The 27,638-nt window shown below is 46.6% G+C and overlaps 1 protein-coding gene across 1 annotated transcript; it reads right to left on the reverse strand.

The window, feature by feature from the left end:
• Window positions 1-17,116: 17,116 nt before the first annotated feature.
• On the reverse strand, window positions 17,117-17,441 carry LOC127680055 (60S ribosomal protein L36-like). Its single transcript, XM_052175633.1, has one exon. It carries the CDS (start codon window positions 17,432-17,434, stop codon window positions 17,117-17,119), a length of 318 nt encoding a protein of 105 aa, XP_052031593.1. The 5' UTR covers window positions 17,435-17,441.
• Between the last annotated feature and the right edge of the window lie 10,197 nt (window positions 17,442-27,638).

A 27,638-nucleotide genomic window follows, 5' to 3' on the forward strand; every position in this document is an offset into this window, starting at 1 on the left:
GGGAATACTGACTTACCTTCTAGCCCCAGGTCCTGTCTTCTCCCATACCCCACAGACCTCAACTTCAGACTGCTAAGCTTAAAGCTTTGTGGAAAACGGGGACTGCCTTAGGGCAGGGCGTGTCCTAGCTACTGCCCAGCCTTACTGTTTTCTTTTTTTTTGTTTGTTTGTCCCCCCCCCACGCCCCACCCCAGCCAGGGTTTGGGTTTTTCTATGTAGCCCTGGCTGTCCTGGAACTCACTCTGTAGAGCAGGCCGGCCTCGATCTCAGAAATCCACCTGCCTCTGCCTCCCAAGTGCTGGGATTAAAGGTGTGTGCCACCACTGCCTGGCCTGTTTTCTTGAATAATGCAACCTTGCTGTGAATCTGTATAATCCCAGTTCAGTCTTCACTAAATACTTCTTATTGAGGATGATAGTTAACGATGGTCTCATGCTGGAGCCTTAAACAGCTACAGATAAAATGAAAGACTAGACAAAGAAATGCCAGTGGTCTCACCTTCCTCCTACCGAAAGGAAATGCCCCTATTACCAGACCCTAGAGTGTGTTCTTTTTTTTTTCTCAGGCATATAGGAATCGCAACCTAGCAAGAGGATAAGGCTTTAACCCGTGAACCTGGGTCTGACGGTATAGGGCCTGGACCGAGGTGACTTTGACCTGGCTATTAGTGGGCTTAGGTCAGACATGAGGGTCACAAAAAGACTGTAGCCTCGGTGGCAGCACATAGTAGGACCACTCCCAGAGCACTTACGAAGGCCCTGGTTTTAGTGGATTCTGAGGACCTGGAAATATGGCTGTGTGCCTGTAATCCCAGCACTTGGGAGGCAGAGGCAGGCGGATTTCTGAGATCGAGGTCAGTTTGGTCATCTACAGAGTAAGTTCCAGGACAGCCAGGACTACACAGAGAAACCCTGTGTGTGTGTGTGTGTGTGTGCTTGCTTGAGTTTTTATAGTCAGGGCTCCATAATCTACACCCTCCAAGCCTTTGACCCAGCCTCAGAAGTTTGCTTTCAAGGGCTCCAATTACGAAAACTGTGAGTTTAAACAAGGCCCCTGGCCCTTAGCACCCCACTTGCTTGGGAAGGAGACCCCAAGGATTATGGAGCTGACTGCTCTCCTGCTTAGGCTACTTGTGTTGGGGTCGCCAAGACTGAAACAAAACGGAGGAAGCCACTGGGGGGGGGGGGAACCCAAGGGAGCAAGGTCGTGGCCCTGCGGGAGCTTCCGGCCTTGTAAATCAGCTAGGTCAGGTCAGGTGAGCTTGGGTTGTGCAAACTGAGGCCAAGTCGTAGAACAGCGCCTAGGCTGCAGGTCTCCACGCTGAACCCAGCGGACAGCAGTAGCTCGCTCGGCTCGCTAGTTCTGCCGGGCTCTAGCTCCCGGTACTCTGCTCAGGGACCCACAGCCTCGGACGACCGGCTCCGGCCCCCGCCCCCGCCCCGGTCCAGCCAGCAGCTCGCTGCTTTAAAGATCAGCCTCTCTGAAGCCCTCCCGGTCTTCTCCGTACTCTTTCACCTTTCCCTTCCGCCGGAAGCGGCTCCGGGAGCTACCGCAGTTTTGGATCCGCCCCCTTTCTCCAAGCTTGGCGCCGAGAGTTGGCCCAGAAAAACCTCAGAGAAGGTGACCTTAGTTTTTTCAAGCTGTGCATATACAAAGACTATAGAGATTTACTAACGAATTAAAACAGCAACAAAACGTACAAAGTCTCATGTAGCGCAGACTAGTCTCAAATGCGTTTTGTAACTGAGGTCACCGTTACTGAAGATCCTCCTGCCTCCAGAGTGCTGGGATTATGTGTGAGCGCCGCGCTTGCTTATGAAATGCTGGGGATGGAACTTGCTAAGACCGCGTGCTGCAAGGCAAGCGCCACAAACTGAGCTGCATCCCCAGCCCCAACTTAACTGGTTTTTTGTTTTGTTTCTCGAGACAGGGTTTCTTTGTGTAGCCCGGTTGGGTTGTAGACCAGGCTAGCCTTAAAATCAGAAACCCGTCTGCCTGTCTCCTGGGATTAGAGGCGGTGCGGGCCACCGCCGCCCCGCCCAATTTAAAGTGTATAGTTAGGTGGGAGTAAGAATATTCAAGCCAGGGGAGAGGCATCCCCAATTTCTTCATTTAGTCGTAGAACAGGCCCCTCAGTGAAAGGAGCCAGGCAGGAGGGAGGGAAAGGAAGGCGGGCTGTGGGTAAAGGGCTGCCTCCTTAGCATGTAAGGCCCTGATTAACACCCCAAACAGCAAAACGGAAGCAGAAAGTCAAATACTGTATGTACAATTCCGCTTATATGAGCTCTGTTCTGGAGTTGTTCTGATCATGACACAGACGAATCCAGAAGGGAAATGGGGAGTTGGGGTCTTAGGTTTCGGCTATCCCGTTTTTATTGTTTCTTTGAAACAGGGTCTAGCTCTGTAGCCCTGGCTGGCCTCAACTTCCTAGCAGCCTTCCTAGCTCAGCCTTCCAACACTAGAATCATAGGTGCCGGGCACAAAATACAGCTCTACAAGTATGTGTGTGTGGGCACGTGTGTGTCACAGGCCGGGGGAAAACGAAGGACAACTTCCAGGGACTCGCTGAATAGCGTGCAGTTCTCTCTTCAGTACCACAAAATAATAAATAAATAAATACACAAACAAACAAGTAGTACTTATCCATACTGGAAGATACGTACTTTAAATTGCTTGGGTAAATTTACTCTAATTGTCAGCATTTAGCTCCCCACCCCCCACAACTCTGCCTTATAAGGCTCCGAAGTCTTCAATGAATTTTATGTTGTCCAGTACTGGATTTTCAGCCCTTACTGCCGTGGAAAGGTTTGATGTAGTTGACCATCCTCTCCTTCTCTTTCCCCAGTTTCCATGATGCCCTGCCCACTTCCCCACAGGCCCTGCTGCCTCTCCTCTGCCAGCTCTTGTGTGTCATCTTTTATAGAGGCAGGGTCTCACGTAGCATCAGTTGGTCTTAAGCTAACGGCATAACTGAGGATGAGCCTGAACTCCGGATCCTCCTGCCTCTACCACCCAAGTGCTGAGGTGCACGGCATGCCCAACCCCTTTGTCTGTTCTTAAACATCCTAGCTGCTTACAGTCCTCCTACAGATGTCTCTCTTGCAAACATTATTTAACTGCTTCTTTGCTCTTCTGACTTGGATATCCTTCAAATCCACCATACCCTGTAACTGCCCGCAGTTACATCGACCAGGTTGCCTGGAAGAGAAGCCGGGGATGTACGGGAAGGCGGCAAAAAAGAGATGGAGACCAAGATAACACCTGCTGTTCAAGGTCTCAAAGTTTAATGAAGAACTCCCAATAAATATAGGCAGGGGGGAAAGTCTGGAAGCTTCTCAGCAGAATCACTTCAGTTGCTCTACAGGTGGCTAGTATTTCTCAGGAAACTGCAGGCTCTTGAAGAACAGTAGACTTCACCTTTGTCTGAGCCCTCCGCTCTAGGTGGAGGGGATTATGGCTGACACAGGAGTTCCCACTCAAAGGCTGGGAGAGGAACTTTACATTGATCGATAAAGTTCCTGTCAGGTGGCAAGGTACCTCAATAAGGCTCTCTGCAATACCCAACACTGTACTTTTCTCTGCAGCTGCCCTAGCCAGAGACCTGCATGTGCCAGATCTCCTCCTAACTCCTCAGTCCTCACCTTGAGGCTCATCCTTGTCCTCCCAGTCCTGGTTCTGTAATGCCTCTGAAGCCCTCAGATCTTTCCTCTTCCGTCTCCAGTATTCTACGGGGGGGGGGGGCAATACAAGGGGGGGGCAATACAATAACCTTTTAATTGCCTTCCTGGACTTGAGTTTGCCCTGGGTAAGAGCTGAGAGGTGAGGTCTAGTTTCCTGCCCAGCTTGAAATGCTTCTGTAAGTTCTGACTGTTCTTAGGCTCAGGACAGAACTAATCCTGTGACAAATTAGGCCCTGGGGAACTCGCCTGCCTGTTTGTTTGTTTGTTTTTAAAATCGATTTCCCTCTCCTGTCGTTATGATAATGAGCCAGCTCCACCAACCTTTAACTTAAATTTATTTACTCTGCGTGTGTAGTGTGTAGTGTGTATAGCTTTCGGGTCTGTTCTTGACTTGTTGCATGTGTGAGGTCAGCGGACTAGCTCGGGAGCTTGTCCTCTCCTTTCATCATGTGGATCCCGGGGAATCGAACTCAGATCCTCAGGCTTGGCAGCAGCCCCCACCTACTGAGCCGTCTCACTGGCCGGCTCCTGCTTGGTGTTTGTTGTCAATATTCTCATCCCACATAATATAATTACATCCTGGGAGGTTTTATGCTCTTACCAGCCGAACTCTTGTCTTTGCTGCCTGAATGTTTTCCCTTGGACTGACCTGGTAAACATTTTCTCAATCAGTAGACCTTGGCATAAATCCCACTTGAATGAAATGTCTTCTCAGATCCTTGGGACTTTTGCCTAGTGTCTAGCATATGAGCTAGCGTGTATTGAGAGGTAGTAAATATTTATGAATGAACCAAACTAAATAAAACCCTTAAAGGCCAAATAGGTTTTTCCAGAGTTGCAGTTTTTCAGATGACCTCTAGGTGTCACCATTGGCCTCATTTTAACCGGCTCTTGCCCTGGTTTCTAGGACAGGTGCAGGGCTGGTCTACCCACTCAGCAAGCTGGGAGGGTTGATGTACAACCCAAATTCTTCTTCGAGGTTTGAAATTTCCCTCATCCCTAGAAAGGCTGCTTTAATAGGGTGGTAATTAATCATCCCAGATTCTCCAGGGCTGAATTTTAGACACTTCAAAGAAAACTGAATGCTAAACCTAAGAAGGAGCGTGGATGGTGATTCCCCAGTGGTGATCCACGCTTTTTTTTTTTTCCCAAGGATACAAGCTGGGCAGTGGTGGCGTATGCCTTTAATCCCAGCACTTGGGAGGCAGAAGCAGGTGGATTTCTGGGTTCGAGGCCAGCCTGGTCTACAGAGTGAGTTCCAGAACAGTCAGGGCTACACAGAGAAACCCTGTCTCAGAAAAAGCAAGCAAACAAGCAAACAAACAAAAACAAAGGAGATAGAATAGCAGTCACACAATGACTACTCTTTTACAGGATAGTCTGACTCAGGGGCTGACTGGGAACTCTCAGCTAACAATGTTGTCCCAGCTTCTCAGTTGCTAGGATTACAGGCATGGGCACCAAGCCAAGAGTCACGCCTTTAATCTCAGCACTGGGGAGGCAGAGGCAGGAAGATCTCTGTGAATTTGAGGCCAGTCTGGTCTACATAATGAGTTATGGCTAACCAGGGCTACATAGCAAACCCTGTTTCAAAAGAAACTGAGGGGGCTGGTGAGATGGCTCATTGGGTAAGACTGTTCTCCTGAAGGTCCTGAGTTCAAATCCCAGCAACCACATGGTGGCTCACAACCATCCATAATGCAATTTGATGCCCTCTTCTGGGGTGTCTGAGAATAGCTACAGTGTACTTACAAATAATAAATAAATAAATATTTGGGCTGGAGCAAGCAGGGACTAAGTGGGCAAGGTTGACTGGAGCGAGCAGAGGTCCTAAACTCATCCCCAGCAACCACATGAAGGCTCACAACCATCTGTACAGCTACAGTGTACTCATATACATTAAATAAGTAAACAAATCTTTAAAAAAAGAAACAAACTGAAACAATCCCAGATAAATCAAGAACATTGTGTTTATGTCATGGTTCATACTCATATAACACCTCACCTAGAGTTTGAGTTCATTAAATGGCCACAACAAGGGCATGGCCAACCTCCTCTTCTTCCCAGATACATTGTACAATTTATCTATTCATTCAAAAGTTGTACTTTATTATTGTTGTTCTTGTTGTTGTTGTTAGTATGTATATAGTTTGCACATGCATGTGTGTGTGTGTGTGTGTGTGTGTGCGCGCGCGCGCGTGCAAGTGTAGGTTGGAGAAAACCCTTGGGGAGTCAGTTCTCTCCTTCCACCATGGGTTCTGGGGATTGAACTTAGGTCATCAGCCTTGCACAGAAAGCACTTCATGCACTGAGCCAGCTCAATGGTTTCTGTTAAGTTGAGCTTTAGCTACAAATTCAGTATTAAACAAGAACTGGTTGTGTATAGATTTGAGTTCTGACTTGGATAGTGGTCACACAGTAGGTGCAACAGTCACACATCTATTCCCTGGGATATATAATAAGCCAAATTTTGTATCTTTTCATGTTACAAAACAAAATTCAAACACCCCTCAAACAGTTTTTTTTTTTTTTTCTTCTCGAGACAGGGTTTCTCTGTATATCCCTGGCTGTCCTGGAACTCACTCTGTAGACCAGGCTGGCCTTGAACTCAGAAATCCACCTACCTCTGCCTCCCAAGTGCTGGGATTAAAGGTGTGCGTCACCACCACCACCCAGCCAGCCCCTCGAACATTTTTAATTAAGACAGGGTGTCTCTCTGTAGCCCTGGCTATCCTGAAACTTACTGTGTAGAGCAGACTGGCCTTGAACTCACAGAGATCCACCTTCCTCGCCCTGATGTCCTTTGATGATAGACAAGGATGTGGAAGTGTAAGCCAAATGAACCCTTTTCTTCCAGGATGCTTTTAGTCCTGGTGTTTTATCACAACAATAGAAACCTTAAGACAACGACCTTGAGAAAGTCATTTAACCCCTAAATATTAATTTCCTCAACTGATAGAGATAACATGTTTATGTCACAAATTGGTTTTGAGGTCTGAATTGGCTGAGCTATGTATTTAATGCCATAAACATTTACTGAGCAGTTATTGCTTGGCCAACCAGGCTTAAGTTGTGTTGTAAACATAGTGCGCGCTCATGTGGCCCTGTGTGTCATGTGCTTTCATTGTCTGAGCTCTGCAGACGCTCAGGCTGAGGCTGGAGAGCTGTAGTAACTTACCCACCACAGTCTCAGAGCTGTCGAATGGTGGGATGGTTTTGGACCTGGGCAGCCGGGCTCCAGTTAGTTCCCAAGCACAGTCTACTAAGCCAGGATGCCATATGGAGCAGGGCTGAATAATGAATAGCTATTATGCTCATTGTAATTTAGCCTTAAGTGCTTTTTATATCCACGGTGCTGAGTGTTAATTATTAGTGTATTTGGATGCAACATTTATCCTTTTTGTTCCTATTTTTTCCACAGCCATGGCAACAAAGGACCCTGTACTTTCTATAGAGGAGCACCCTGCCTTTGTCCGATCCAGCCCGGTGCTCCTTCTCTGCAAACAACAAAAGATGTGGCCACCCGGCTGGCTTCCCCGCCCCCACCAGAGCGCTGACTGAGACTGAGGCAGGTACAGCTCAGCAGACCAGGAGCAGGGCTCACAAGTGAGGTCATGCTTAATAAACTTGATTAATTTCTTTGAGCAGCAGCCATGCAAGAGGACAAGGGTGAAACAAGAGACAGTAATTCATCCTGATTTCGAGGCACAAGAATACAGCTACAACCAGCAGAGATTTTGTTAAGATGCTGTTGGGGCCTGGAGAGTCTGGCCTCAGCCATGGAAGCAGCAGGAAAACTCAGTGACAGGGACATATTTGCTCATGATGACTTAGTGAAAAGGGAACCCGCACCAGGGACAGAACACGGACCCTCTAAATCCTTGAACCAAGACATTCTCCTGCTTGGATCCCTTGAAATGTGTCCTCAGCATTTCAGTCTGATGACAGTAAAGACAGCCCTAGCTGTAACACTGTGCATAGAGTGCTTTAAGAGAGTCTAAGGAAACTGGACATGGTAGCTCACCCCTTTAATCCTAGCACTTGGGAGGCAGAGACAGGTGGATCTCTGTGAGTTCAAGGCCAGCCTGGCCTAGAGAGTGAGTTTGAGGACAGGGACAGCCAGGGCTACATAGAGAGACCCTATCTCAAAAGTCAACAGAGAGGGGGAGGGAGGGAAGGAGGAAGGGAGGGAGGGGGAGAGAGAGAGAGAAAAAGAGAGAGCAAATATTGTATTACTTATATACAACGGGAACTCCAACACCTGGGACCCTCTTGCATGCTCCCCCCACTCTGAGTTGGTTCCTTAGTGTAGCAGTGTCTCTTCCAGCAGCAAGAGGCCTCTCCACAGCAGGAACCCTGACTGACCCAGTCTTCCAGCAGAGCTGGAATAGGAAACTATATGCTCAGGGCCACATTCGCCTTCCGCTCCTATTCCCACGTCTCTGAGGAAGACCTGTAGAGAAGATGTAGTTGTCTCCCTTCCTTCTCGTCCAGCCTGCTGGTTAGTACAAGCCTTTCATATTTTTCTCATTCTTCTTGCAGGTATTAGTGTAGGAATGAGGCTATGCCGTGGTCTTTCCCAGTGAACTTCATAGGGTTGTCTTGGGCACGTCCAGTTGCTTTAACAGAATGTCACAGACCGGACAGAGGGAACACTCTTCTTTCGGTTCTGAGTTTGAGATCAAAGCACTTGAAGATTCCATGTCGGTGATGTCATGCTTCTGCTGACCATCTACTTGATAGGATTTCATATGGCATAAGGGGGGCTGGAGAGCAGCCTGGGCCTTTTTGTAAAAGCGCTAATCCCATTGATGAAAGTTTTACCCTTCACCTCTCCTCCTCAAAGGCCCCACCTCCTGACCTTTTTACCTTGGTGGTTAGGATTTTACTTTGGTGGCTGGATTTCATCAAAAGCAAAGATGACATCATGGATAACTAGGAATCTTGTCCTTACAGCACCCCGTCTTCTAACTTTGGAGGCCACATTAATGTTAAACTTCCTCCTCAGAAAGGTAAATCATGGTCATTACCTGAGCCCTTTTGATCACAGTTTCCATGACTGTGTAGAAAGCACTCTTCCTGATAAGACTAGGGTAGTGTCGTGATTTTGTAGGCCCCTTCCTAGATTAAAAAGTTCCTTTGTGGTGTGAAGGATAGAACCTGGAACCTCCTACACACGCCAGATGTGCGCTGTACTACTGAGGCAGATCTGCATGGCCCCAATTAAAAAACATTTTATTACATTCTTAATTATTTAGTGTGTGTGTGTGTGTGTGTGTGTGTGTGCCTGCATGCTTGCATGCATGCATGCATGCTGCAGTGCACATGTTACTGCAAGAGAACAGCTTGCAGGGGCGGAGCCACCTTTTCTACCTTTCAGGCTCCAGAAATCTATCAGTTCATCTGTCTTTGTGGCAAGCACCCCTACCTGCTGACCCGCCTCCTCAGCTCAAGTTATATTTTGTGACCAAATTTGCATAAAGTTGAAAACATTATAATTTAGGACACCTTTGGCTGAAGAGATAGCTTTTCTTCAAGCATACTAGAGTATTTTTGTGAATCCTGAGTATTGGAGGCACATAAAGCATCCCTAATCAGCTGCCTGGATGCAGCTCCCAAAGGAAGTGTTCCTCTTCAGCCCACACCTTTTGCTTTGTTTGGCTTGTTTATTTGCAACAGGGTCTCACAGAGCCCAGACTGGTCTCGAAATCACAAGCTGAGGATGACCTTGAACTCCTGGGCCAACTAAGGGTTATCTTTCTCTACCTTGTCACTGGAATGGCAGGCTCCTTTCAGCCTCATTGAAGGCAGAGAGGAGTTTCCTCAGTCTTGACCTTATAAAAGGCAACATCTGTGTTTCTTTGTTGGATCCCATACACACACACACACACACACACACACACACAGAGCAGGTGTCCAAAAAGTCTTTGTTAGGTAAATGAATGAGTGAACAAATCTGCCTGCTCATTATACCCATTGAGAAGTTAAATGTTATTCCAGTTGCTTGAGTAGCTTTGAGTGGCATAACTATTTGGCAGAAGGGGAAGTCTGAACACTGCAGCATCAATCCAGTAAGTGCAAGGATCTACTGTGCTACTGTTTGCTCTTGTTTACGGTTTCTTCACAAAAATATATTTTTCGGTTTACAATTCTGTGTGTTTTCCACCCAAGATGGAGTTTCTCTGTGTAGCCCTGGGTGTTCTGGAGCTCAGTCTGTAGTCTAGACTGGTCTGGAACTCAAGAGAGCCACCTGCCCCTACCCCCTGAGTGCTGGGATCAAAGGTGTGCTGCTACTGCCACCTTGCTTGTTTACAACTGTGTGGTCTTTTAGGGGTGTGGCTTATCCTATGGAACACCCACTAGATAGATATCTGTTCTGGTCATCCCATCATGCATCTTCCTGGAATGCAGTCAGAAAAGTTTAAAGCTTCACTTCCCAGATTTCTTTGCTGCCAGTGTTCTGAGTGGGACTTAGTTTCCATTAAGCAAATGCAATCACGCTGGGCTGGAGTTAAGCTGAGTTCAGCAGGGAGGAGTGGAAGGGGAGCCTGGGGCGTTTATCTCGCTGCTCCAGATGGCTAGAAGGTGATGCATTCCAGACCTGGACAAGCAGGAAATGACATCTTCATTAGATGTGACAAAGGCAGTGGCTCCAGAGTGAGTGACTCTAGGGTTCTGTCTGGTTCCTTCATCTGGCGATCTCTCATTCTGATGCCGCTGTCCCCGCACCCTGGCTATATGGTGAGGGGTGGGGAGTTATTTCTGGAAGACCAGCTTCCAGATGGTCTTCAGCCCATCTCAGGACCCTGGGACCCAGCTCATACTTTCCTAACAAGCCCCTTTCTGTGCAAGGGGATAAGTGATTTTCTCTGCCACTGACTCCTAACCAAAGAATCTGGAAGTTACTATGTGGCTGACAAAATGATGTATCACTACATGCATTATTATACAGCTGTAACAATACTTATGAAACTTCAATACTTGGTTGTCAGACCCAGTTTCAAACAGAAATACACACTCCTGCAGTAATTTATATATCAGTTTGTTTTTTTTTAAAATCTTACCAAATTCTGGGGCTGAAGAGATTGCTCAGTGGTTAAGAGTACTGATTGCTCCTCCAAAGGACCTAGATTCAGTTTTCATGTGACAGCTTACAACTGTCTGTAACTCCCAAGGGGATATGATGCCTTCTTCATCTCTGTGGCACTGCATGCATGTGGTACTCAGACACATGTAGGCAAAACACGTACACACATAAGTAAAAGTTAAAAAAGAGCTGGGTGATGGTGGCGCACGCCTGTAATCCCAGCACTCTGGGAGGCAGAGGCAGGAAGATTTCTGAGTTTGAGGCCAGCCTAGTTTACAGAGTGAGTTCCAGGACAGCCAGGGCTATACAGAGAAACCCTGTCTCAAAAAAACCAAAAAAACCAAAAAAGCAAACAAACAAAAAAAATCACCAGGTGATATCAACACAGGCATCCAACCCAGCTCTCAGGAGGCAGAGGCAGATGACGCTTTACAAGTTCAAGGCCAGCCTGGTCTACAGAGTGACTTCCAGGACAGCCAAGGCTGAACAAAGAAACCTCTTGAAAAACATAAATAAAATAAATAAATAGATAAATAAATAAACAAACAAATAAATATTTCCACTGTCTCCATTTAAGACAGTGGTTCTCAACCTGTGTGTCCTGTCAGGACCCCTTTGGCAAACTTCTGATCCAAAAACCATTTACATTATGATTTATAACAGTAGCAAAATTACAGTTATGAAGTGGCAACAAAAAATAATCTTATTGTTTGGGCATCACCAGAACATGAGGAGCGTATTAAAAAGGTTGTAGCATTAGGAAGGTTGAGAACCATTGCTGTGAGAGAGAGATGGACCAAGGCAGGAAACTTCCCAGACTAAATTCTAGAATTCTGAGGAAGGTCTATGAAAGCCCATCCTGGTTCAGACAAGTTGTGTGCACTGGCGAATGCCAGTCATCTTGTCTTGTATGTAGATGGTATCCCTGGAGCACAACAGTTTGTTTGTTTGTTTGGTTGGTTTTTGGTTTATTCGGATTTGGTTTTTTCGAGACAGGGTTTTTCTGTATAGCTCTGGCTGTCCTGGAACTCACTCTGTAGACCAGGCTGGCCTTGAATTCAGAAATCTGCCTGCCTCTGTCTCCCAGAGTGCTGGGATTATAGGCGTGCGCCACCACCGCCCAGCTACAACAGTTTGTATAACAGAATGCCATGTCCTTTGGGTGCAGCCATCCTCGACCAGCCACTGCATTATCTCATGAGAACCAGGCAGGGCTGCCCCTGCAGACCCGTAGATTGTGGATGCAGGGAGATAGATCCTGAGAACTCTGGAGATAAATAAGTTCATGCACCCACTGTAAGAAGGACGTATAGCAGTCTCTAGGGCTGAGGAAATGGCTCAGTTTGCGAAGCTCTTGTTCTGCAGGCTTGAGGACGTAGCCCAAGCTAGACCCTCGGAATCTACATCTAAACCTGGATGAGCCACCCCTATAATCCCAGTACTGGAGAGAGTTTCCCTGGTGCTTATTGGCCAGCCAGCATAGCCATTCAGTGGGAAGCAGTGCATGAAAACCATGGTGGAGGGGCTGGAGAGATGGCTCCCAGGTTAAGAACATTACCTGTTCTTACAGAGGGCCTGGCTTTGCCCCCAGCACCACCCCTCTCCCCTGCCCCGTGGCAGTTTACAGCTGTTCATAATTCCAATTCCAAGAGATCCAGCTCCATTCTTCTGAATTCTTCCAGCATCAGGTACATACACAATGCATATAACACACACATACACACACACACATACACACACATACATACAAACATGTGTCCCCCCCACAAACATTTGTGTCCCCCCCCCCACAAATGTGTCCCCACAAATACACATATACACACACAGGAACAAGTGTTCCCACAAACAAACACACACACATACATATGAATATGTGTCCCTACAAATACACACACATACACATACATGAACATGTGTTCCCACAAACACACACACACACACAATGCTGATTTTAAACACATTAGATGAGACAACAAATTACGATCCACAGGCCAAATCCACTCCACCTGCTTCTGTAAGCATGGTTTTATAGGAACATGGCCATGCTATTAGTGTTATAGTGATTGCTGTTATTCCCCGGGGAGAGCACCACTGACCTGCGAGGCAGACACTAAAGTCCACAAAGGCTGTGAAACTTACCGTCGGGCTCTTAATCAGTTGCTGGTCACTCCGATGAAGGTGGCGGCATGGGCAGCCTCGGGGTCACCTGGGTGCTTGTCAGGCCCCCCTCTGCCTCCACCTGCTGGATGAGAATCCACTTTTTGACCAGATCACCAGGTGACTTTGGGACATACTGAAGTTTGAGAAGTGCTGCATTAAACTGCTCAGTGGGCACAACCAATCTGAGTGAGGCTCTCCCCGGGCACAGTCTCCGTTGAGGCTGGTGTACATATGCAGTAGCCCAGGCACAGTAGGTTAGTAGGTTAGTAGGTTAGTGTGCCACTACTGTCTCTGCATTTGGAGCTATGGTTTCTTTCTCTGACTTTCTCAGGTCAGAGTACCATTTGTCATCAGCCAGCAACTTTACTATGTATCTACCTGGACAGAGACTATAGTCTCTCGGCCATCTGTCCACGCATTCCATAGAGGGAATGTGCCAGGCATTTGACTATAGCTGTGGACAGATCAGCCTATCTGTGGCCCTCACAGAGTTATATGGAGTTTTAACACTATCTAGTTCTTCCTAAAGCCTCGTAGGTGGCTCCTGTACTTTCCACTCAAAAACCAATAGTTAGGGAGAGTAAATGATTTGTTCAACGTCATATGTGGCTGGCACGTGGCAGAGCTGAATTGACCATGTTTTCTTTTTCTTTTCTTTCTTTCTTTCCTTCTTTCTTTCTTTCTTTCTTTCTTTCTTTCTTTCTTCTTTTTCTTTTTTTTTTTGAATTTGGTTTTTTGGATTTTTTTTTTTCCGACACAGGGTTTCTCTGTATATCCCTGGCTGTCCTGGAACTCACTCTGTAGACCAGGCTGGCCTCAAACTTAGAAATCTGCCTGCTTCTGCCTCCCAAGTGCTGGGATTACAGGCGTGTGCCACCACCGCCCAGCTGAGCATGTGTTTTCTGATACTATAGTTTATGTGCAGTGCTGCTAGACGTGATTCTGGGAGATAGTAATCTAAATTACATCTCCAGCCAGCAGACCAGTGTTTTATAGATAAGAAACAGAAAGGGAACATTGTTATCTCTCACTTCCCAGATGAAGTGTCCCCACAAATACACATATACACACACAGGAACATGTGTTCCCACAAGCAAACACACACATACATATGAATACGTGTCTCTACAAATACACATACATGAACATGTGTATTTGTACATGTATATGTAACCAGGATGAGCCAGGAAGACTGGGGAAGACTGGAAATGAGACCTGAGCTCTTCTCCTGTTCCCAGATCTTCCCAGAGAGGACGAGCCTCCCACCTTTACCTGTGAAGAAAAAGGGTGACGCTAGCAGCACTATTCCTTTTAGATACCTAAAGTAGGAGGAACCTCTGAGGCCGGCAGTTGGATAAGAAAACCCTGCCTTAGGCAGGAGAGGGCTCAGGGCTCATGTATCCCCTGCATGATGTCCTCTATTACCTGCTTCCTTCACTGCCAGTCAAGAAAAGAAGGCGCCATTTTGGCTCACTGTTGAAGAGTGGACATAGTCTATAGTGGAGGAAAACCCAGTGTTAGGGTGTGAGGCAGTTACATTGTGTCAGAGAGGTGATGACTGGTGCTTACCTGAGCTATGGAAAGTGCTGCCCACATTCAGTGAGAATCTAACCTCCTCAGTCAGACTTGCCAGGAAATACCTCCTCACAGACATGTGAGTCTGAAACAGTGAGTTGGCGGTGAAGCATCGCGGACTTCTCCCAAAATACACTCACCTATCCTTACATATACCTGTGTATCTGCATCCAGCCGCTGGAGCAGAGAGATGAGGCTCAGGGAGTGTGCTAGAGGGGTGTGGTATGAGGGAATGCTGGAGAGGGGTGCTGGGCCGCACACACTTGAAGTGCCAGGGAAGGGGAAGGAGAAGTTCAAGAGCAGCAGGCAGAGTAGAATGCTTGCTAAATAAATAAATAAAAGCCCCCAAATTAAAAGTCCAATGCTAGTATTTGGGGGAAATGTGCATCTTTATTGAAAATAGAGACCTTAGCCAGTCAGTGGTGGCGCACACCTTTAATCCCAGCATTTGGGAGGCAGAGGCAGGTGGATTTCTGAGTTCGAGGCCAGCCTGGTCTACAGAGTGAGTTCCAGGTCAGCCAGGGCTACACAGAGAAACCCTGTCTCAAAAAAAAAAAAAAAAAAGAAAAGAAAAGAAAAGAAAAGAAAAGAAAAAGCAAGAAAGGAAAGAAAAGAAAAGAAAGACCTTATTGCATAGATGATACAGCATTAAGAGTTTCTATAAGAATCCTGGAGATGAGCCAGGCAGTGGTGGTGCACGCCTTTAATCCCAGCACTTGGGAGGCAGAGGCAGGCAGATCTCTGAGTTCGGGAAAGAATCCTGCAGATGATTTAAGTATAAGAACAAAGTGCTCGGTCTACGCAAATACTGCACCCAGCATTTCATAAGAAGTAGCTTCGGTGTCCATGGAATTTGGCATCGGAAGAAAAAGGTGGCCTGGAACCAGTCTCAACAATGACCTCATTCATCTACATGCTCCAAATCAGAGCACCTGACATAATATTCTTGGATAAAACTTTCCAGGCGGCAGTGGTGGTGGCTCATACCTTTGATGCCAGGTGGGAGGCAGAGGCAGATGGATTTCTGAGTTTGAGGCCAGCCTGGTCTTCAGTGTGAGTTCCAGGACAGCCAGGGCTACACAGGGAAACTCTATTTCAAACGAACACCACAAAAGGGGTGGGGATGGAGAGAGAGAGAGAGAGAGAGAGAGAGAGAGAGAGATTTATCAGAATTAGAATTAGTAACTAATTTTTTTAAAAACATGGTCTCACTATGTGAGCCTGGCCTGGAATTCACTATGTAGACAAGTGTGGCCTTGCATTCATATGCCTGCCTGCCTCTGCCTCCCAAGTGCTGGAATCAAGAGTGTGCACCACAACACCTGACTAAATCTTGAACAAACAAACAAACATATCCCCTGGAACTAGACAGTGGTAGGCCTCATATTATATATGGGTCCTGGGATCCCAGCAAGAGCAGTACCTATCATTAACTGCTGAGCATAGTCCCATAGGAACTAAATCTTGCAAATTGTTGGATTGCTTCCTTAGCTCATTCCAGGTCTGAACTAGGGGGAAAAAACAGTTCTTTGTAACAATCTTTTTGTCTTTATTTTAGCAATTGTAAACAGGTCTGAACCAAAAGGTCTTCAGTTCCCTTTGGTTGGGAGTTGTCAAGGATGAGTGTATGAACTGTAAGAAAGACTTGGAACAGCCCGGCCTGTTGGGCGACAGCACTGAGCAGTCTAGAGTGCCAGAAGCCAAGAGGACTCAGGAGACCAGGGTGTCATTCCTGAGCTGCTCAAAGCAAGCTAGTCAGGCCTGCAATTAGACAGGCTCCCGAACAGAATGAGAAACGGTTCCCAGAAGCTGGGGTGAAGGGAGGTCAGAGGTCAGAGCATCAAGCCAGCCAGAGAAGACTTTGTTTTTTGTTTTTTTGTTTGTTTGTTTTTCGAGACAGGGTTTCTCTGTGTAGCCCTGGCTGTCCTGGAACTCACTCTGTAGACCAGACTAGCCTCGAACTTAGAAATCCACCTGCCTCTGCCTCCCAGAGTGCTGGGATTACAGGTGTGTGCCACCACTGCCCGGCTCAGAGAAGACTTTGTTAAGACTGCACAGGCAGAACTCTGTCCCAGTGAGACTTGCTCCCTGGCAGACTCCAGATGACTGTGTTTATCAGAGGGGGATCCCAAGCAGTGTGGTGAGAGAATAGGAAGATGGGGCAGAGGTTTGTCAATAAAGTCTCCTCGGTGAGGAGGATTCAGAGCGGGTGCAATGGGGGCTCTTCAAAGAGATGTATAGAAGGTACAGACTAGACTCAGAACTGTTCCCCCTCAGGGTTCAGGAAGCTGGGATATTTTCCTACCAGCTCCACCCACAGTGGTGGGGGAGAGTTCCTGGCAAGCACAGTTCTTACTTACCGCTTCAGCCTGCCTGGCACATGGGTTGGGCCCTCCTATAGCCAAATGAAACTCTCAGGCCAAGAGATGCGGGTGTTCAGGACCCAAGCGATCCACTGTTCTCACAGCAGGCACGCTGTGTTCCAGGCTGAGGCATTTGAGTGGGGTGCTGATACCTTCTGCTACGTTCCCTGCAAATGTCTGACCAAATGAGAAAACTAAGAAGGTGGTTTTTTGTTTGTTTTAGGAACGATCTTTTATTGGGGGAGGGGTCATCAATCCTTCTTGGCCGCCGCCTTCTTCATGGCTGCCAGCACCTTGCTCAGCTCCTCGTGTTTTCTCTTGGCCCGCATGTGCGTGCCCACCCTCTTCTTGATGAACTTGAGCGCGCGCTTGTCTTTGGATACCTTGAGCAACTCCAAGGCGCGCCGCTCATAGGGCGCGAAGCCGCACACCTCCCTGATAATGTCCCTCACGAACTTGGTGTGCTTGGTGAGGCGACCCCGGCGCCGGCTGTGTCTCGGCTTGCTGACGTTCTTCGTCACCTTGTGGCCCTTGTTGAGGCCCACGGCCATGGGGTAGCGCAGGGCCATGGCTGCAGGCTGCGGGGACAAGACAGAGGCTGAGACTCGGCCCTCGGCCCCCTGCCCGCCCGCCGGGACGCCCCGTGGAGCCCAGAGCCCCGATGGAGATGGCGGCAGATGAGCCCCACTTACCTGCTGCTCTCTGATGGCAGCCTGAACAGCAAGAAGGTGGTTTTGAGTAAGGCCAAGGAACAGAAAGAGTGTAGTGAGGCTAGGGTGGCAGTAGGCTGGAATGCTAGTGGGCGTCTGTAAAACAAAACATATTTAAAAGTGTAGGTTTTCTGTTTTTGAGACAGGGTTTCTCTGTATAGCCCAGGCTGTCGTGGAACTCACTCTATAGACCAGGTTGGCCTCAGAACTCAGAGATCTGCCTACCTCTGGCTCCCAAGTGCTGGCTCTAAGGGCATGCACCGCCACTGTTTGGCAAATGTGTTTTAAGGATAGTTAAGTGTGGTGACACCTTTAATCCCGGCATTTGGGAAGCAGAAGTGGGTAGATCTCAATGAGGTTGAGGACAGCCTAGTCTGCATAGCAAGTTCTAGGACAACCAAAAAATAAGAATAAAATTAAGTTTTAGTGTGTGTGAGTGCCGTGTACACACACATTACAGAATTAATGTGATCCTCAAGAACAACTTACAGGAGTTCAGCTCTCTGTACCGTGTACTTTCCGGGGACTGAACTCAGATCATCAAGGTTTGCGGAAGTGCCTTCCACCCTCAGAGACATCTCTGAGTTCAAGAATGACCTTGAAGAGGATGTGTGAAGTGAAAATAGCAATGCCAGCTGGACTGTAGTGGCACTCGCCTTTAATCCCAGCTCTTGGGAGGCAGAGGCAGGTGGATTTCTGAGTTCGAGGCCAGCCTGGTCTACAGGGTGAGTTCCAGGACAGCCAGGGCTACACAGAGAAACACTGTCTGGGGGGGTGGAGGGGAGAAAGAAAAAAGAAAATAGCAACACATACTGACCAAGCCTGCTCAGTCAGTCAACAGGTTCTCCAGTTCAGGAGTGAGGATTAAAAAGGAAAAAGACAATTAGACAACTTTGTAGCATGACCTCAGTACTGAGGCTGAGGCAGGTTTATTTCTTCCCTCATCTGCTTTTATACCACTTTAATTACATGCAGGTATTAAGGATGAGCAGTGCAGTGAGGAACTAACAAGGAAATAAGCAAAGTCCTGTGATCACTCCCGTTCCCCAAGACAGTTGTTTCCAAGGGCTTGTCAGAAGGACCAAAGTATCAAGCCTAAAATCAGATTCTTGGATTTGTCCCCCCCCCCCCCACACACACACACACACAGGGTTTCTCTGTATAGCCCTGGCTGTCCTGGAACTCACTCTGTAGACCAGGCTGGCCTTGAAGTCAGAAATCTGCCTGCCACTGCCCTCAAATCAAATTCTTGGCGGAAGCCTACTTCTTTTGTTCCACCCTAGGATTAAGGTTGCGGCCTGAACCCACTTCCTCGTCACGCCCTAACGTCAGATTCCTGCCTGAGCTTACTTCCTTGTTTTGCCCCAAAGTTCCCGCCAAGTGGCCCCCAAGGCTCTCCACAACCTAAGTCATAAATTTCTAGTCGGCTTCCAATAAAATGATGTGAGGTGCTCTGTGGTGGAGTCTGGTTCTGGAATGGATCTGTGACACTGTCACTACCTACCTACCTACCTAAGTAAATAAATAAAATCTGCAAAGCTTCTGGCACATAGTAGGTCTTCTATATATAGTATCTCAGATTACAGCAGGCTTCACAGATGTCAGCTACAGTGATACATGACACAATGGATGCAGGCGTGTAGTAGTGGCTAGATGGCTTCTGAGCGTGAGAAGGCATTTTGGAAGAACGAGGCTTTTATGAAGTCTTTGCCGGTAGGGAATGGCCATCATCCAGTCTGTTGAGTCTTAGTTACATTTCCCTTGGCTATCATCTTATCCTTCACTGGACTGAGTTCCTGAGGGCAGGGATGTCACATGGTTTGCCTGGTAGTCTCCCCCTACAGCGTGGGAGGCTTTCATAAGTTTTCTTTCAGAAGCAGGATTTCATCAAGTCCAGGCCAGCCTCAGACTCACTCTCCAGCTGAGGGTGACTTTGAACTTCTGATTATTCCACCCCTCCTTTCTGAGCGCAAGCATTACAGGCGTGCACCACCATGCCTGATTTCATTCAGTGCTGAGGGTCAAACTCAAAACCTTGTACATTTTTGGCAAGCGCTCTACCACCCAGCCATATCCCTGGCCTCTCATTTAACCCCTGTTAACACACCACGCCTACTTGTCTGACTGAGATACTCAGGACATCATGGTTGTGACCAAGCTGCCTTCTGCATGTTCCCATGACATTTAGAGAAGTTACATTTTATGATAACCATTGTGTCAACATGGTTGGCTCCCAGCTGAGGATGTGACCCTCAGACAGGGCCTGCGTTTTAGAATGCTCAAAGGTTTGGGACATAGTATGTGCTTATTGAGTATTAGTCAGATGAATAATCTGAACAGGAGTTTTTTTTGGATTTGTCCCCCCACCCCCCCCAGACAGGGTTTCTCTGTGTAGCCCTGCCTGTCCTGGAACTCACTCTGTAGACCAGGCTGGCCTTGAACTCAGAAATCTGCCTGCCTCTGCCTCCCAGAGTGCTGGGATTACAGGCATGCGCCACCACTGCCCAGCTGAGTTTTTTTTTTTTTAATTGAATTACCCTTTTCACAACCTTCCAACTAAAGACTGGCCAGAGCCACCCTAAGGAAAGCCAAGTTTTCTTTTTCAGTCTACTGAAGCATAGAAGAAATGTGGAGCTGAAAATGGTGTCAGCCTGGTTAAGGAGGCAATGAGCATCAGTGGATGAAAATTCCCAGTACAAACATTACAAACTAGACATCTATTTCTTTAGCCAAGCACAGTGATCAGCTAGGGCGGCTAAGGCATTTAAAATTTCAGTGCCTAAAGCGTTCCTTTTCAAAGAAGGTGGGCGGGCAGCTGTAGGGTTTGGAAAGTCAGTCACCAGAATCAGGAGCTCTCCTAGGACTGAGTCTGGAGGAAACTGAAAATCAAGCCCGCAGAAAAGGAGAGGCAGGATGTGAATGGGGAAGGAGCAGGGCAGGAGGTGATGCAAGCCACGCAGAAGAAAGCCTGGCATTTGGGAGGGGAAGGAGGTGGTTTGACATTGGAAAGCAAGCTCCCTGCATGTAAGAAGTGCTCGCAGCTTGGAAGGGACAGGAGGCTAATCAGTTGTAAGAGACTCCACCTCAGTGTTCGGGAAATATGCTGATGAGGTTCTGACTTAATAAACATTAACATTCTGGAAACACTTAACTGCTAGGGAGGGGCTAGAGAGAGAGAGAGAGGGGTGTAGGAGTAGGTCTAAGGCTGGACTACGAGGCCATCTATTATGGATGGGTTGAGACTAACACATCCATCCTGCATCCACAGAGAGAACGAACGTAATGACCCTGTGTGTCATTCCCAACTTCTAAAAAGCAGGGGGCTTCTAATGGTGCTAATGCTTATTCTGCTGTCTCATCACTGAGGTCCTGCTATGAATGCAAATAAAACGGACAGCCATGACAGGAGAAAGTGTTGGTCTCCTCACTGATTTCTGTTCACAGTCTCCTAAAATTCTGCTAGGTGAGCTGATTTGGAATTTGCAGGGATTCGAATGGGTGTGCCTTAATTTGAATTTTGCTCAGCAGACGCCTGCCATCACAGGTTGAAACTGACATTTTGAACGAGATTTGGAGACACATAGAATGTCATTTTCCTGAAGATTGTAAAACACTGTCCTGTGACAGGAACTCAAAATGACAACTCCCTACCTGAATTGCTCTAAGAGAGAGATTGCTCAGTGTCTGTTTCCACACCAGGCCGTGAGCTCCCATGAGGGAAGTTTGGGCCTATCTGCTGGTGTTTCTACCATGTATCCCATGAGCTGGCAACACAGTGAGTTTTCTGATGACATCAATAGTGGGATTTGAGAGTCCTGTCTTAGAGTTTTAGTTTATCTTGCACTTGGTTGTAACAACTGCCAAAAAAGTATCTGATCTAGGACAAGTCACTCAATCTATTAGCTCCCTGTTTCCTCAGAGGCTTATAGAATAAATCATGAAGTGTTAACTGTGGAGAATCCCTGGGACTCTAGCTCTTATTATAAAATAGGCAACCTTTGGTGCTCGGGGAGTTTTTGTCCTTGGAACTATCCCTGTAGTTTAGCAGCATTTCTGGCCACTTCCCACTAGATGCCAGTGGTACCCATTCACCAACAGCCAAAAATGACTCCAAATTTCTGCTAAATGTCCCCTGGGAGGTAAAATTGCTTCTCACTGAAAACCATTGCAGTTAATATGTGATTGGTGCAAGGATAGACAATATGTATAAAAATTAGATGAGAGATGCTAAAACCAGACCCCGTGTGTGTGTGTGTGTATGGAATGCGATACAGTATTAGGGTAGAAACAAAATTACATGTCAGTAGAGACAGGGTGGGGAACATTACTGAGTACTTGAGCAAATTATCTAAAAGACACACACTGGTCTAAAAGACCTGGTGTGGGTATTAATCTTACCCACACCAGGACACCATTCAGAAACTGTTAAAGAAGAAAATAAAGGAGAATATTTTTGTGACTTTAGGAAAAGACTTCTTTCTTTCTTTTCTAGGTTTTCTTAGATAGGGTTTCTCTGTATAACAGCCCCAACTATCCTGGAACTTGCTTTGTAGACTATGCTAGCCTCAAACTCAGAGAGATCTGCCTCCCAATTGGCATGTGCCACCATTGCCGGGCTCTCTGGGGATGATTTCTTTTCTTTCTTTCTTTCTTTTTTATTTTATTTTATTTTATTTTATTTTTGGTTTTTTTGGATTTGGTTTTTTCGAGACAGGGTTTCTCTGTACAGCCCTGGCTGTCCTGGAATTCACTCTGTAGACCAGGCTGGCCTGGAACTCAGAAAAGAATTTCAGGATGGGCCAGTGTGGTAGTTTGAATAAGAATGGCACCCATAAAACTCATTATCTGAATGCTTACTCAGTGTTTGAAATGATTAGAAGGTCTAGGGGGTGCGGCTTTGCTGGAGGAAGTCTGTCTGGGGGTGGGGTGGGCTTTGAGGTTTCTAAAACCCTTGCCAAGCCTAAGTGTTCTCTTTGCCTAAGAATCAGGATGTAGCTCTCAGCTATTGCTCCAGCACCAGCCTGCACCTGCACACCAGCCTGCACCTGCACACCAGCCTGCACCTGCACACCAGCCTGCACCTGCACACCAGCCTGCACCTGCACACCAGCCTGCACCTGCACACCAGCCTGCACCTGCACACCAGCCTGCACCTGCACACCAGCCTGCACGCCTCCATGACCCCACTGTGACCCCACTGTGATGATGATGATGGGTTAACCACTGAAACTATAAGCAAGACCTGAATTAAACACTTTTTTTTATAAGAGTTGCTTTGGGGTCTACAGAGTGAGTTCCAGGACAGTCAGGGCTACACAGAGAAACCCTGTCTCAAAAAAATCAACAAACAAACAAACAAACAAACAAACAAAAAACGAATTGGTTTGGTCATGGATACTCTTCACAGTGATACAACACTACAGCAGCCAGTATGAAGCAGAGTTGACATTTACTGAGTTTCTTGACATAGGTTTAAACACAGGGGTTAGCAGAAACAATTGGATGTGTCAAGGAGTGGGTGTGGCTTCTCAGAGGGCTGTATGTACTTCATGTTCATGGTCTTTACAGTAGCTATTTATAATTTTGCTGAGCTCTGAAGTTACTATTTCTGATGGGCTGTTTAAAAACTTCAGTGAAGCCGGGCAGTGGTGGTGCACGCCTTTAATCCCAGCACTTGGGAGGCAGAGGCAGGCCGATTTCTTGAGTTCAAGGCCAGCCTGGTCTACAGAGTGAGTTCCAGGACAGCCAGGGCTACACAGAGACCCTGTCTCCAAAAACCAAACAAACAAACAAAAAACTTCAGTGAAGGGCTGGAGAGATGGCTCAGTGGTTAAGAACACTGTTCTTCCAGAGGTCCTGAGTTAAATTCCCAGCAACCACATGGTGGCTCACAACCATCTCTAATAGGATCCAATATCTTCTGGTGTGTCTGAAGAGAGCTACAGTATGTATTCATATATACACTAAGTAAATAAACAATTTTTAAAAAAATAAAATTAAAAAACTTCAGTGAAAGTAGGTGGTATACTCCTTTATTCCCAGTACTGGGGAGGCAGGGGCAAGGGAATCAATTTGAGGCCAGCCTGGTCTACAGAGCATTCTAGGTCAGCCAGGGTATGTAGAGAGACCCTGCCTCAAAAAAACAAAGAAAAGAAAGGAAGGGATATTTTTGAGATCACAGGGTAGTTCTGGACAAGATCACAACAGATAAAACCCTAGGTCAAAGCACTGTGGGCAGTTAGGATATTTTTTACTATAAATAAAGAGTCTTGTTGGTGAAACTCTCGGAGAATGTCTGGGAGAGAAACTGCGTCATACCTGAAGGTCATGTCTGCTTAAGCTCACTGAATTTTCACATTCTGATGGAAACACATCTTCATATATAACACTAGTACTGTTTGTACATAGGCAATCTATATGGCAAATGTTAAATATGCTGGACTTCTTGAGGTTCAGCTGAGAAGAGCTTCGACCTGCCTGGGGTAAGGAGCTCCTTTTCCTTCCTGAGTCTCCATAATTTTCTGAGGTTCTATCCTGCCTCAGAACCACATAGGGAAGGGGATGTGGAAAAGGTAGGTTCCCAGTTTTTCTGTGATCCTTAGGGGTCCAGAGAGGGTAGTCAGGGTCAGTAGTAATACTGAGTTGCTAGTGGATGGCCTGATTCACACACATTGCACTCTGTTACACACAACTGACTCCCAAGTAAAAAAAACAGTACTGATAGGAATATCGAAACTCTTTTTTTTTTTTTTTTTTTTTTTTTGGTTTTTCAAGACAGGGTTTCTCTTTTCTCTGTGTGGTCCTGGCTGTCCTGGAACTCACTCTGTAGACCAGGCTGGCCTCAAACTCAGAAATCTGCCTGCCTCCCAAGTGCTGGGATTACAGGCATACACCACCATGCCTGGCTTTGCCCATACTCCTAATACTTAGGAAGCTGAGGCAGGAGGATCACAGGTTAGATGCTACGTGGACTCTCTCAAAAAGATGTAAAAAAGAATCTACATGTAATAATAACAGTGAAAGAACTAAAAAAGGGGTGGGGGTTTTAGGTTTTTACCATTTTTTTTGTGAATAAGAAGATATGGTAATTGCATAATAAGGAAATAAATAAGTGGTGTAGGAAGGAAATTATGCATGGCTATTATAGTGGAGTTTGTTTTTGTCTTTGTTTTGTTTCGGTTTTTGGCTCTTGGATACAGGGTTTCTTTGTGTAGTCCTGGCTGTCCTGGATCTCTCTCTGTAGACCAGGTTGGTCTCAAACTCAAGTTTCACCTGCCTCTGCCTTCTGAGTGCTGGGATTAAAGGTGGGGATGACTGCCCAGCTTAGTTCTTGTTTATTTTGTGGGTTTTTTTTTTTTTTTTTTTTTTTTGGATTTGGTTTTTTGAGACACGGTTTCTCTGCATAACCCTGGCTGTCTTGGAACTCACTCTGTAGACCAGGCTGGCCTTGAACTCAGAAATCCTCCTGCCTCTGCCTCCCAAGTGCTGGGATTAAAGGTGTGCGACACCACAGCCCTGCTTGTGTTTTGTTTTTTAATACTTTATTCTAATTACATGTATATGTGTGCGCCTATGTGTGGTGTATGCACTTTAATGCGTGGAGGGGTTGGGGGGTAGAGGTTGGGGTGTGTGTGTGGAGTCCAGAAGAAGGTTATCAGCAGGAGTTACAGGCCATTGGGAGTTGTTCAGCATAGGTGCTGGGGATTCAAAAGAACAGGATGGGATATTAGCTCAGACCCCACCTCATCTCACCCCACCATTCTTGTTTTTACAACTAATTATGTAGCCATATTCGATCTTTACAATTTTGTCTCTCTGTTACCTGTCCAGTCCTCCCACTCTCTTACTGTTAACCCCAACGGGCCTGGGACATGTAGACTGCCACTTCTCTGGCACTGGTACAGGCATGCGCCACACGCCCAGCACACAAGCAAGTACCTTGTGCCCAGCGCATAGACCTGCGAGCCACACACCTGGCTATTCTGTTTCTTTTCACATCCAGTTGAGAACTCGTTTTTTTACTCGGATGGAATGACCAGAATGTTCATCCCTGAAGGGCTGGTGTCAGTAGTGATTGTTCCTGTATAACTTTGTGTCTTTCCACTAACTTTTCTACTAAATAAGAGAAGTAGGAGGTGCCTAGAAGCCCTTAGGGCTCCGCACATATTGGTTTGTTCTGATGTGTTTGACTACCTACGGCAATCTGTGTTACAGTAACCAGCTAGCCACTCCTTCCTGTACAGTCAGCACAGAGCTCTAAAATGTTCACATCATCCTTGAGCCATGTATGCTGTAGCGGGGCACTCTCCTCCAGGGATGGGGCAGGCTCTCACTCTGTAGCCCAGGCCAGCTGGGTGGTTACTATGCAAACTAGGCTGCAGTTGATCTTGTCAGTCCTCCTACCTCTGCCTCTCAAGTGCTGAGACTACAGGTGTGAACTATCATGCCCACTGTAAATATTTCTTCTTTGAATTGAATGTCTCTAAACATATGAAACCCCACATTACAGGGATAGGAAATAAAGATATTTAAGGTTGTTGGGTATGGTGGCACATACTGGTAATCTCTATCCTCAGAGGGAGAAGGCAGGAGAATTGTGGTAAATTGAGACCAGCCTGGGCTACACTGGGACATACTGTCATTCATGCCTGAAAACACCATGACTGATTAGCCAGTACCAAAGGTCCAAATGAGTCATGAATTTATAAATTACACCTCTCCTGTGCTGACCATTACGGGTATGTCATTATAAACACTGTTTTGTCTACCCTGTCTATCACAATAACTATGATCCCCTTGTCTCTGGAGATTCAATGCTGCCACCTGGCCCTTGTTACCTTGGGGCCCAATTAAACCCATTGAGTTTAATTCATCTAATTGAGCAGCAGCATCTCCAACCCTAATGTTTGGCACAAGGAAAAGGGCAAGAACAAAACTCTTCAAATGTCTGGTGCTCCTCGAGAGTTTGTGTCTTATGGGGTTTATGAAGGGCTTATCTTGTGGGCCTTCCCAGTGTGAAGGATTAGGTTTTACACAATGTATCCACTCCAGCATTGCACTTTTCCTGAGCCTTAAAATCCCTTCATCAACACTAAGCCAAGGGATATCAGGCATCTCCAACTCCTTTTCAGTCGGCCATCTTTTGATAAATGCTTCAGGCAACTATTCAAACAAACTTCTGACACCTTTTTGAATTGTGCGAGCTTCCATATTAAGTCTAGAATCTCCACTCAGAGGGCCCGTCAATAAACTCAGCCCGATCTAGGTTTATGTTCCTTCCACCATTATCTCACACCCTTAAAATCCATTTCCAGAAATATTCCCCAGATTTCTACTTGAATGAATTAGCAAACTCACTAAGCTCCTTAGTAGTGTAATATATTTCCTGATGGATTACACTTCCCACCTCCCTTCTAGGGGCCTGCTTTGCCTCTGGTTATAGGTCTAGAAGAAACTATTGGTAGGCCTTGAGAAGCATCAGTATTGTCTTGTCTGGCATTTTCTTCAGCAAAAGTCACTGCTGGTTTATTAGACTCTGAGGGATTAATTTCCTCCTGTGGAAAAGGCATTATTTCAAGAGGTGGGGCTGAGGGTACTACTTCCTGAGGTGGGGCAAACCATTGAGAACCTGAAGATTCAAAATTCTCAAGCTTCACCAGGGTCCTCCCACACATCCCCATCCCAAGTTATAGGATCCCATTTGTTGTCAGTTAATGCCCTTGCTTTAACTGCTGACACCCTCTGAGACTGAGACTTGAACTTTCTCTGTAATTCAGCCAACCTCACAATGAGGACTTCAGTTTGATTGTCTGCATCTTGAGCTCTATAGCTGCTAGAGAGAAGATTCTCTTCAAGGACACACTTAGCAACTTTTAGATGGTTTACTTGCATCTGGAGCTGTTCGATTTAATCATACAACTCCTTTTCCTTTATTGTTTTTTCCAGAGATACTAAGAGCCAGCAAAGTAATTTTTCCCCCAACTTGTAGAAAGTTTTGTACACCGAACCACCTAATTCATCCAGATAATCAAAGGCATTAGCTTCTTTAAGTTTGAAATATAGT

This window comes from Apodemus sylvaticus, chromosome 3 (genome assembly GCF_947179515.1).
Source record: "Apodemus sylvaticus chromosome 3, mApoSyl1.1, whole genome shotgun sequence".
NCBI lineage: Eukaryota > Metazoa > Chordata > Mammalia > Rodentia > Muridae > Apodemus > Apodemus sylvaticus.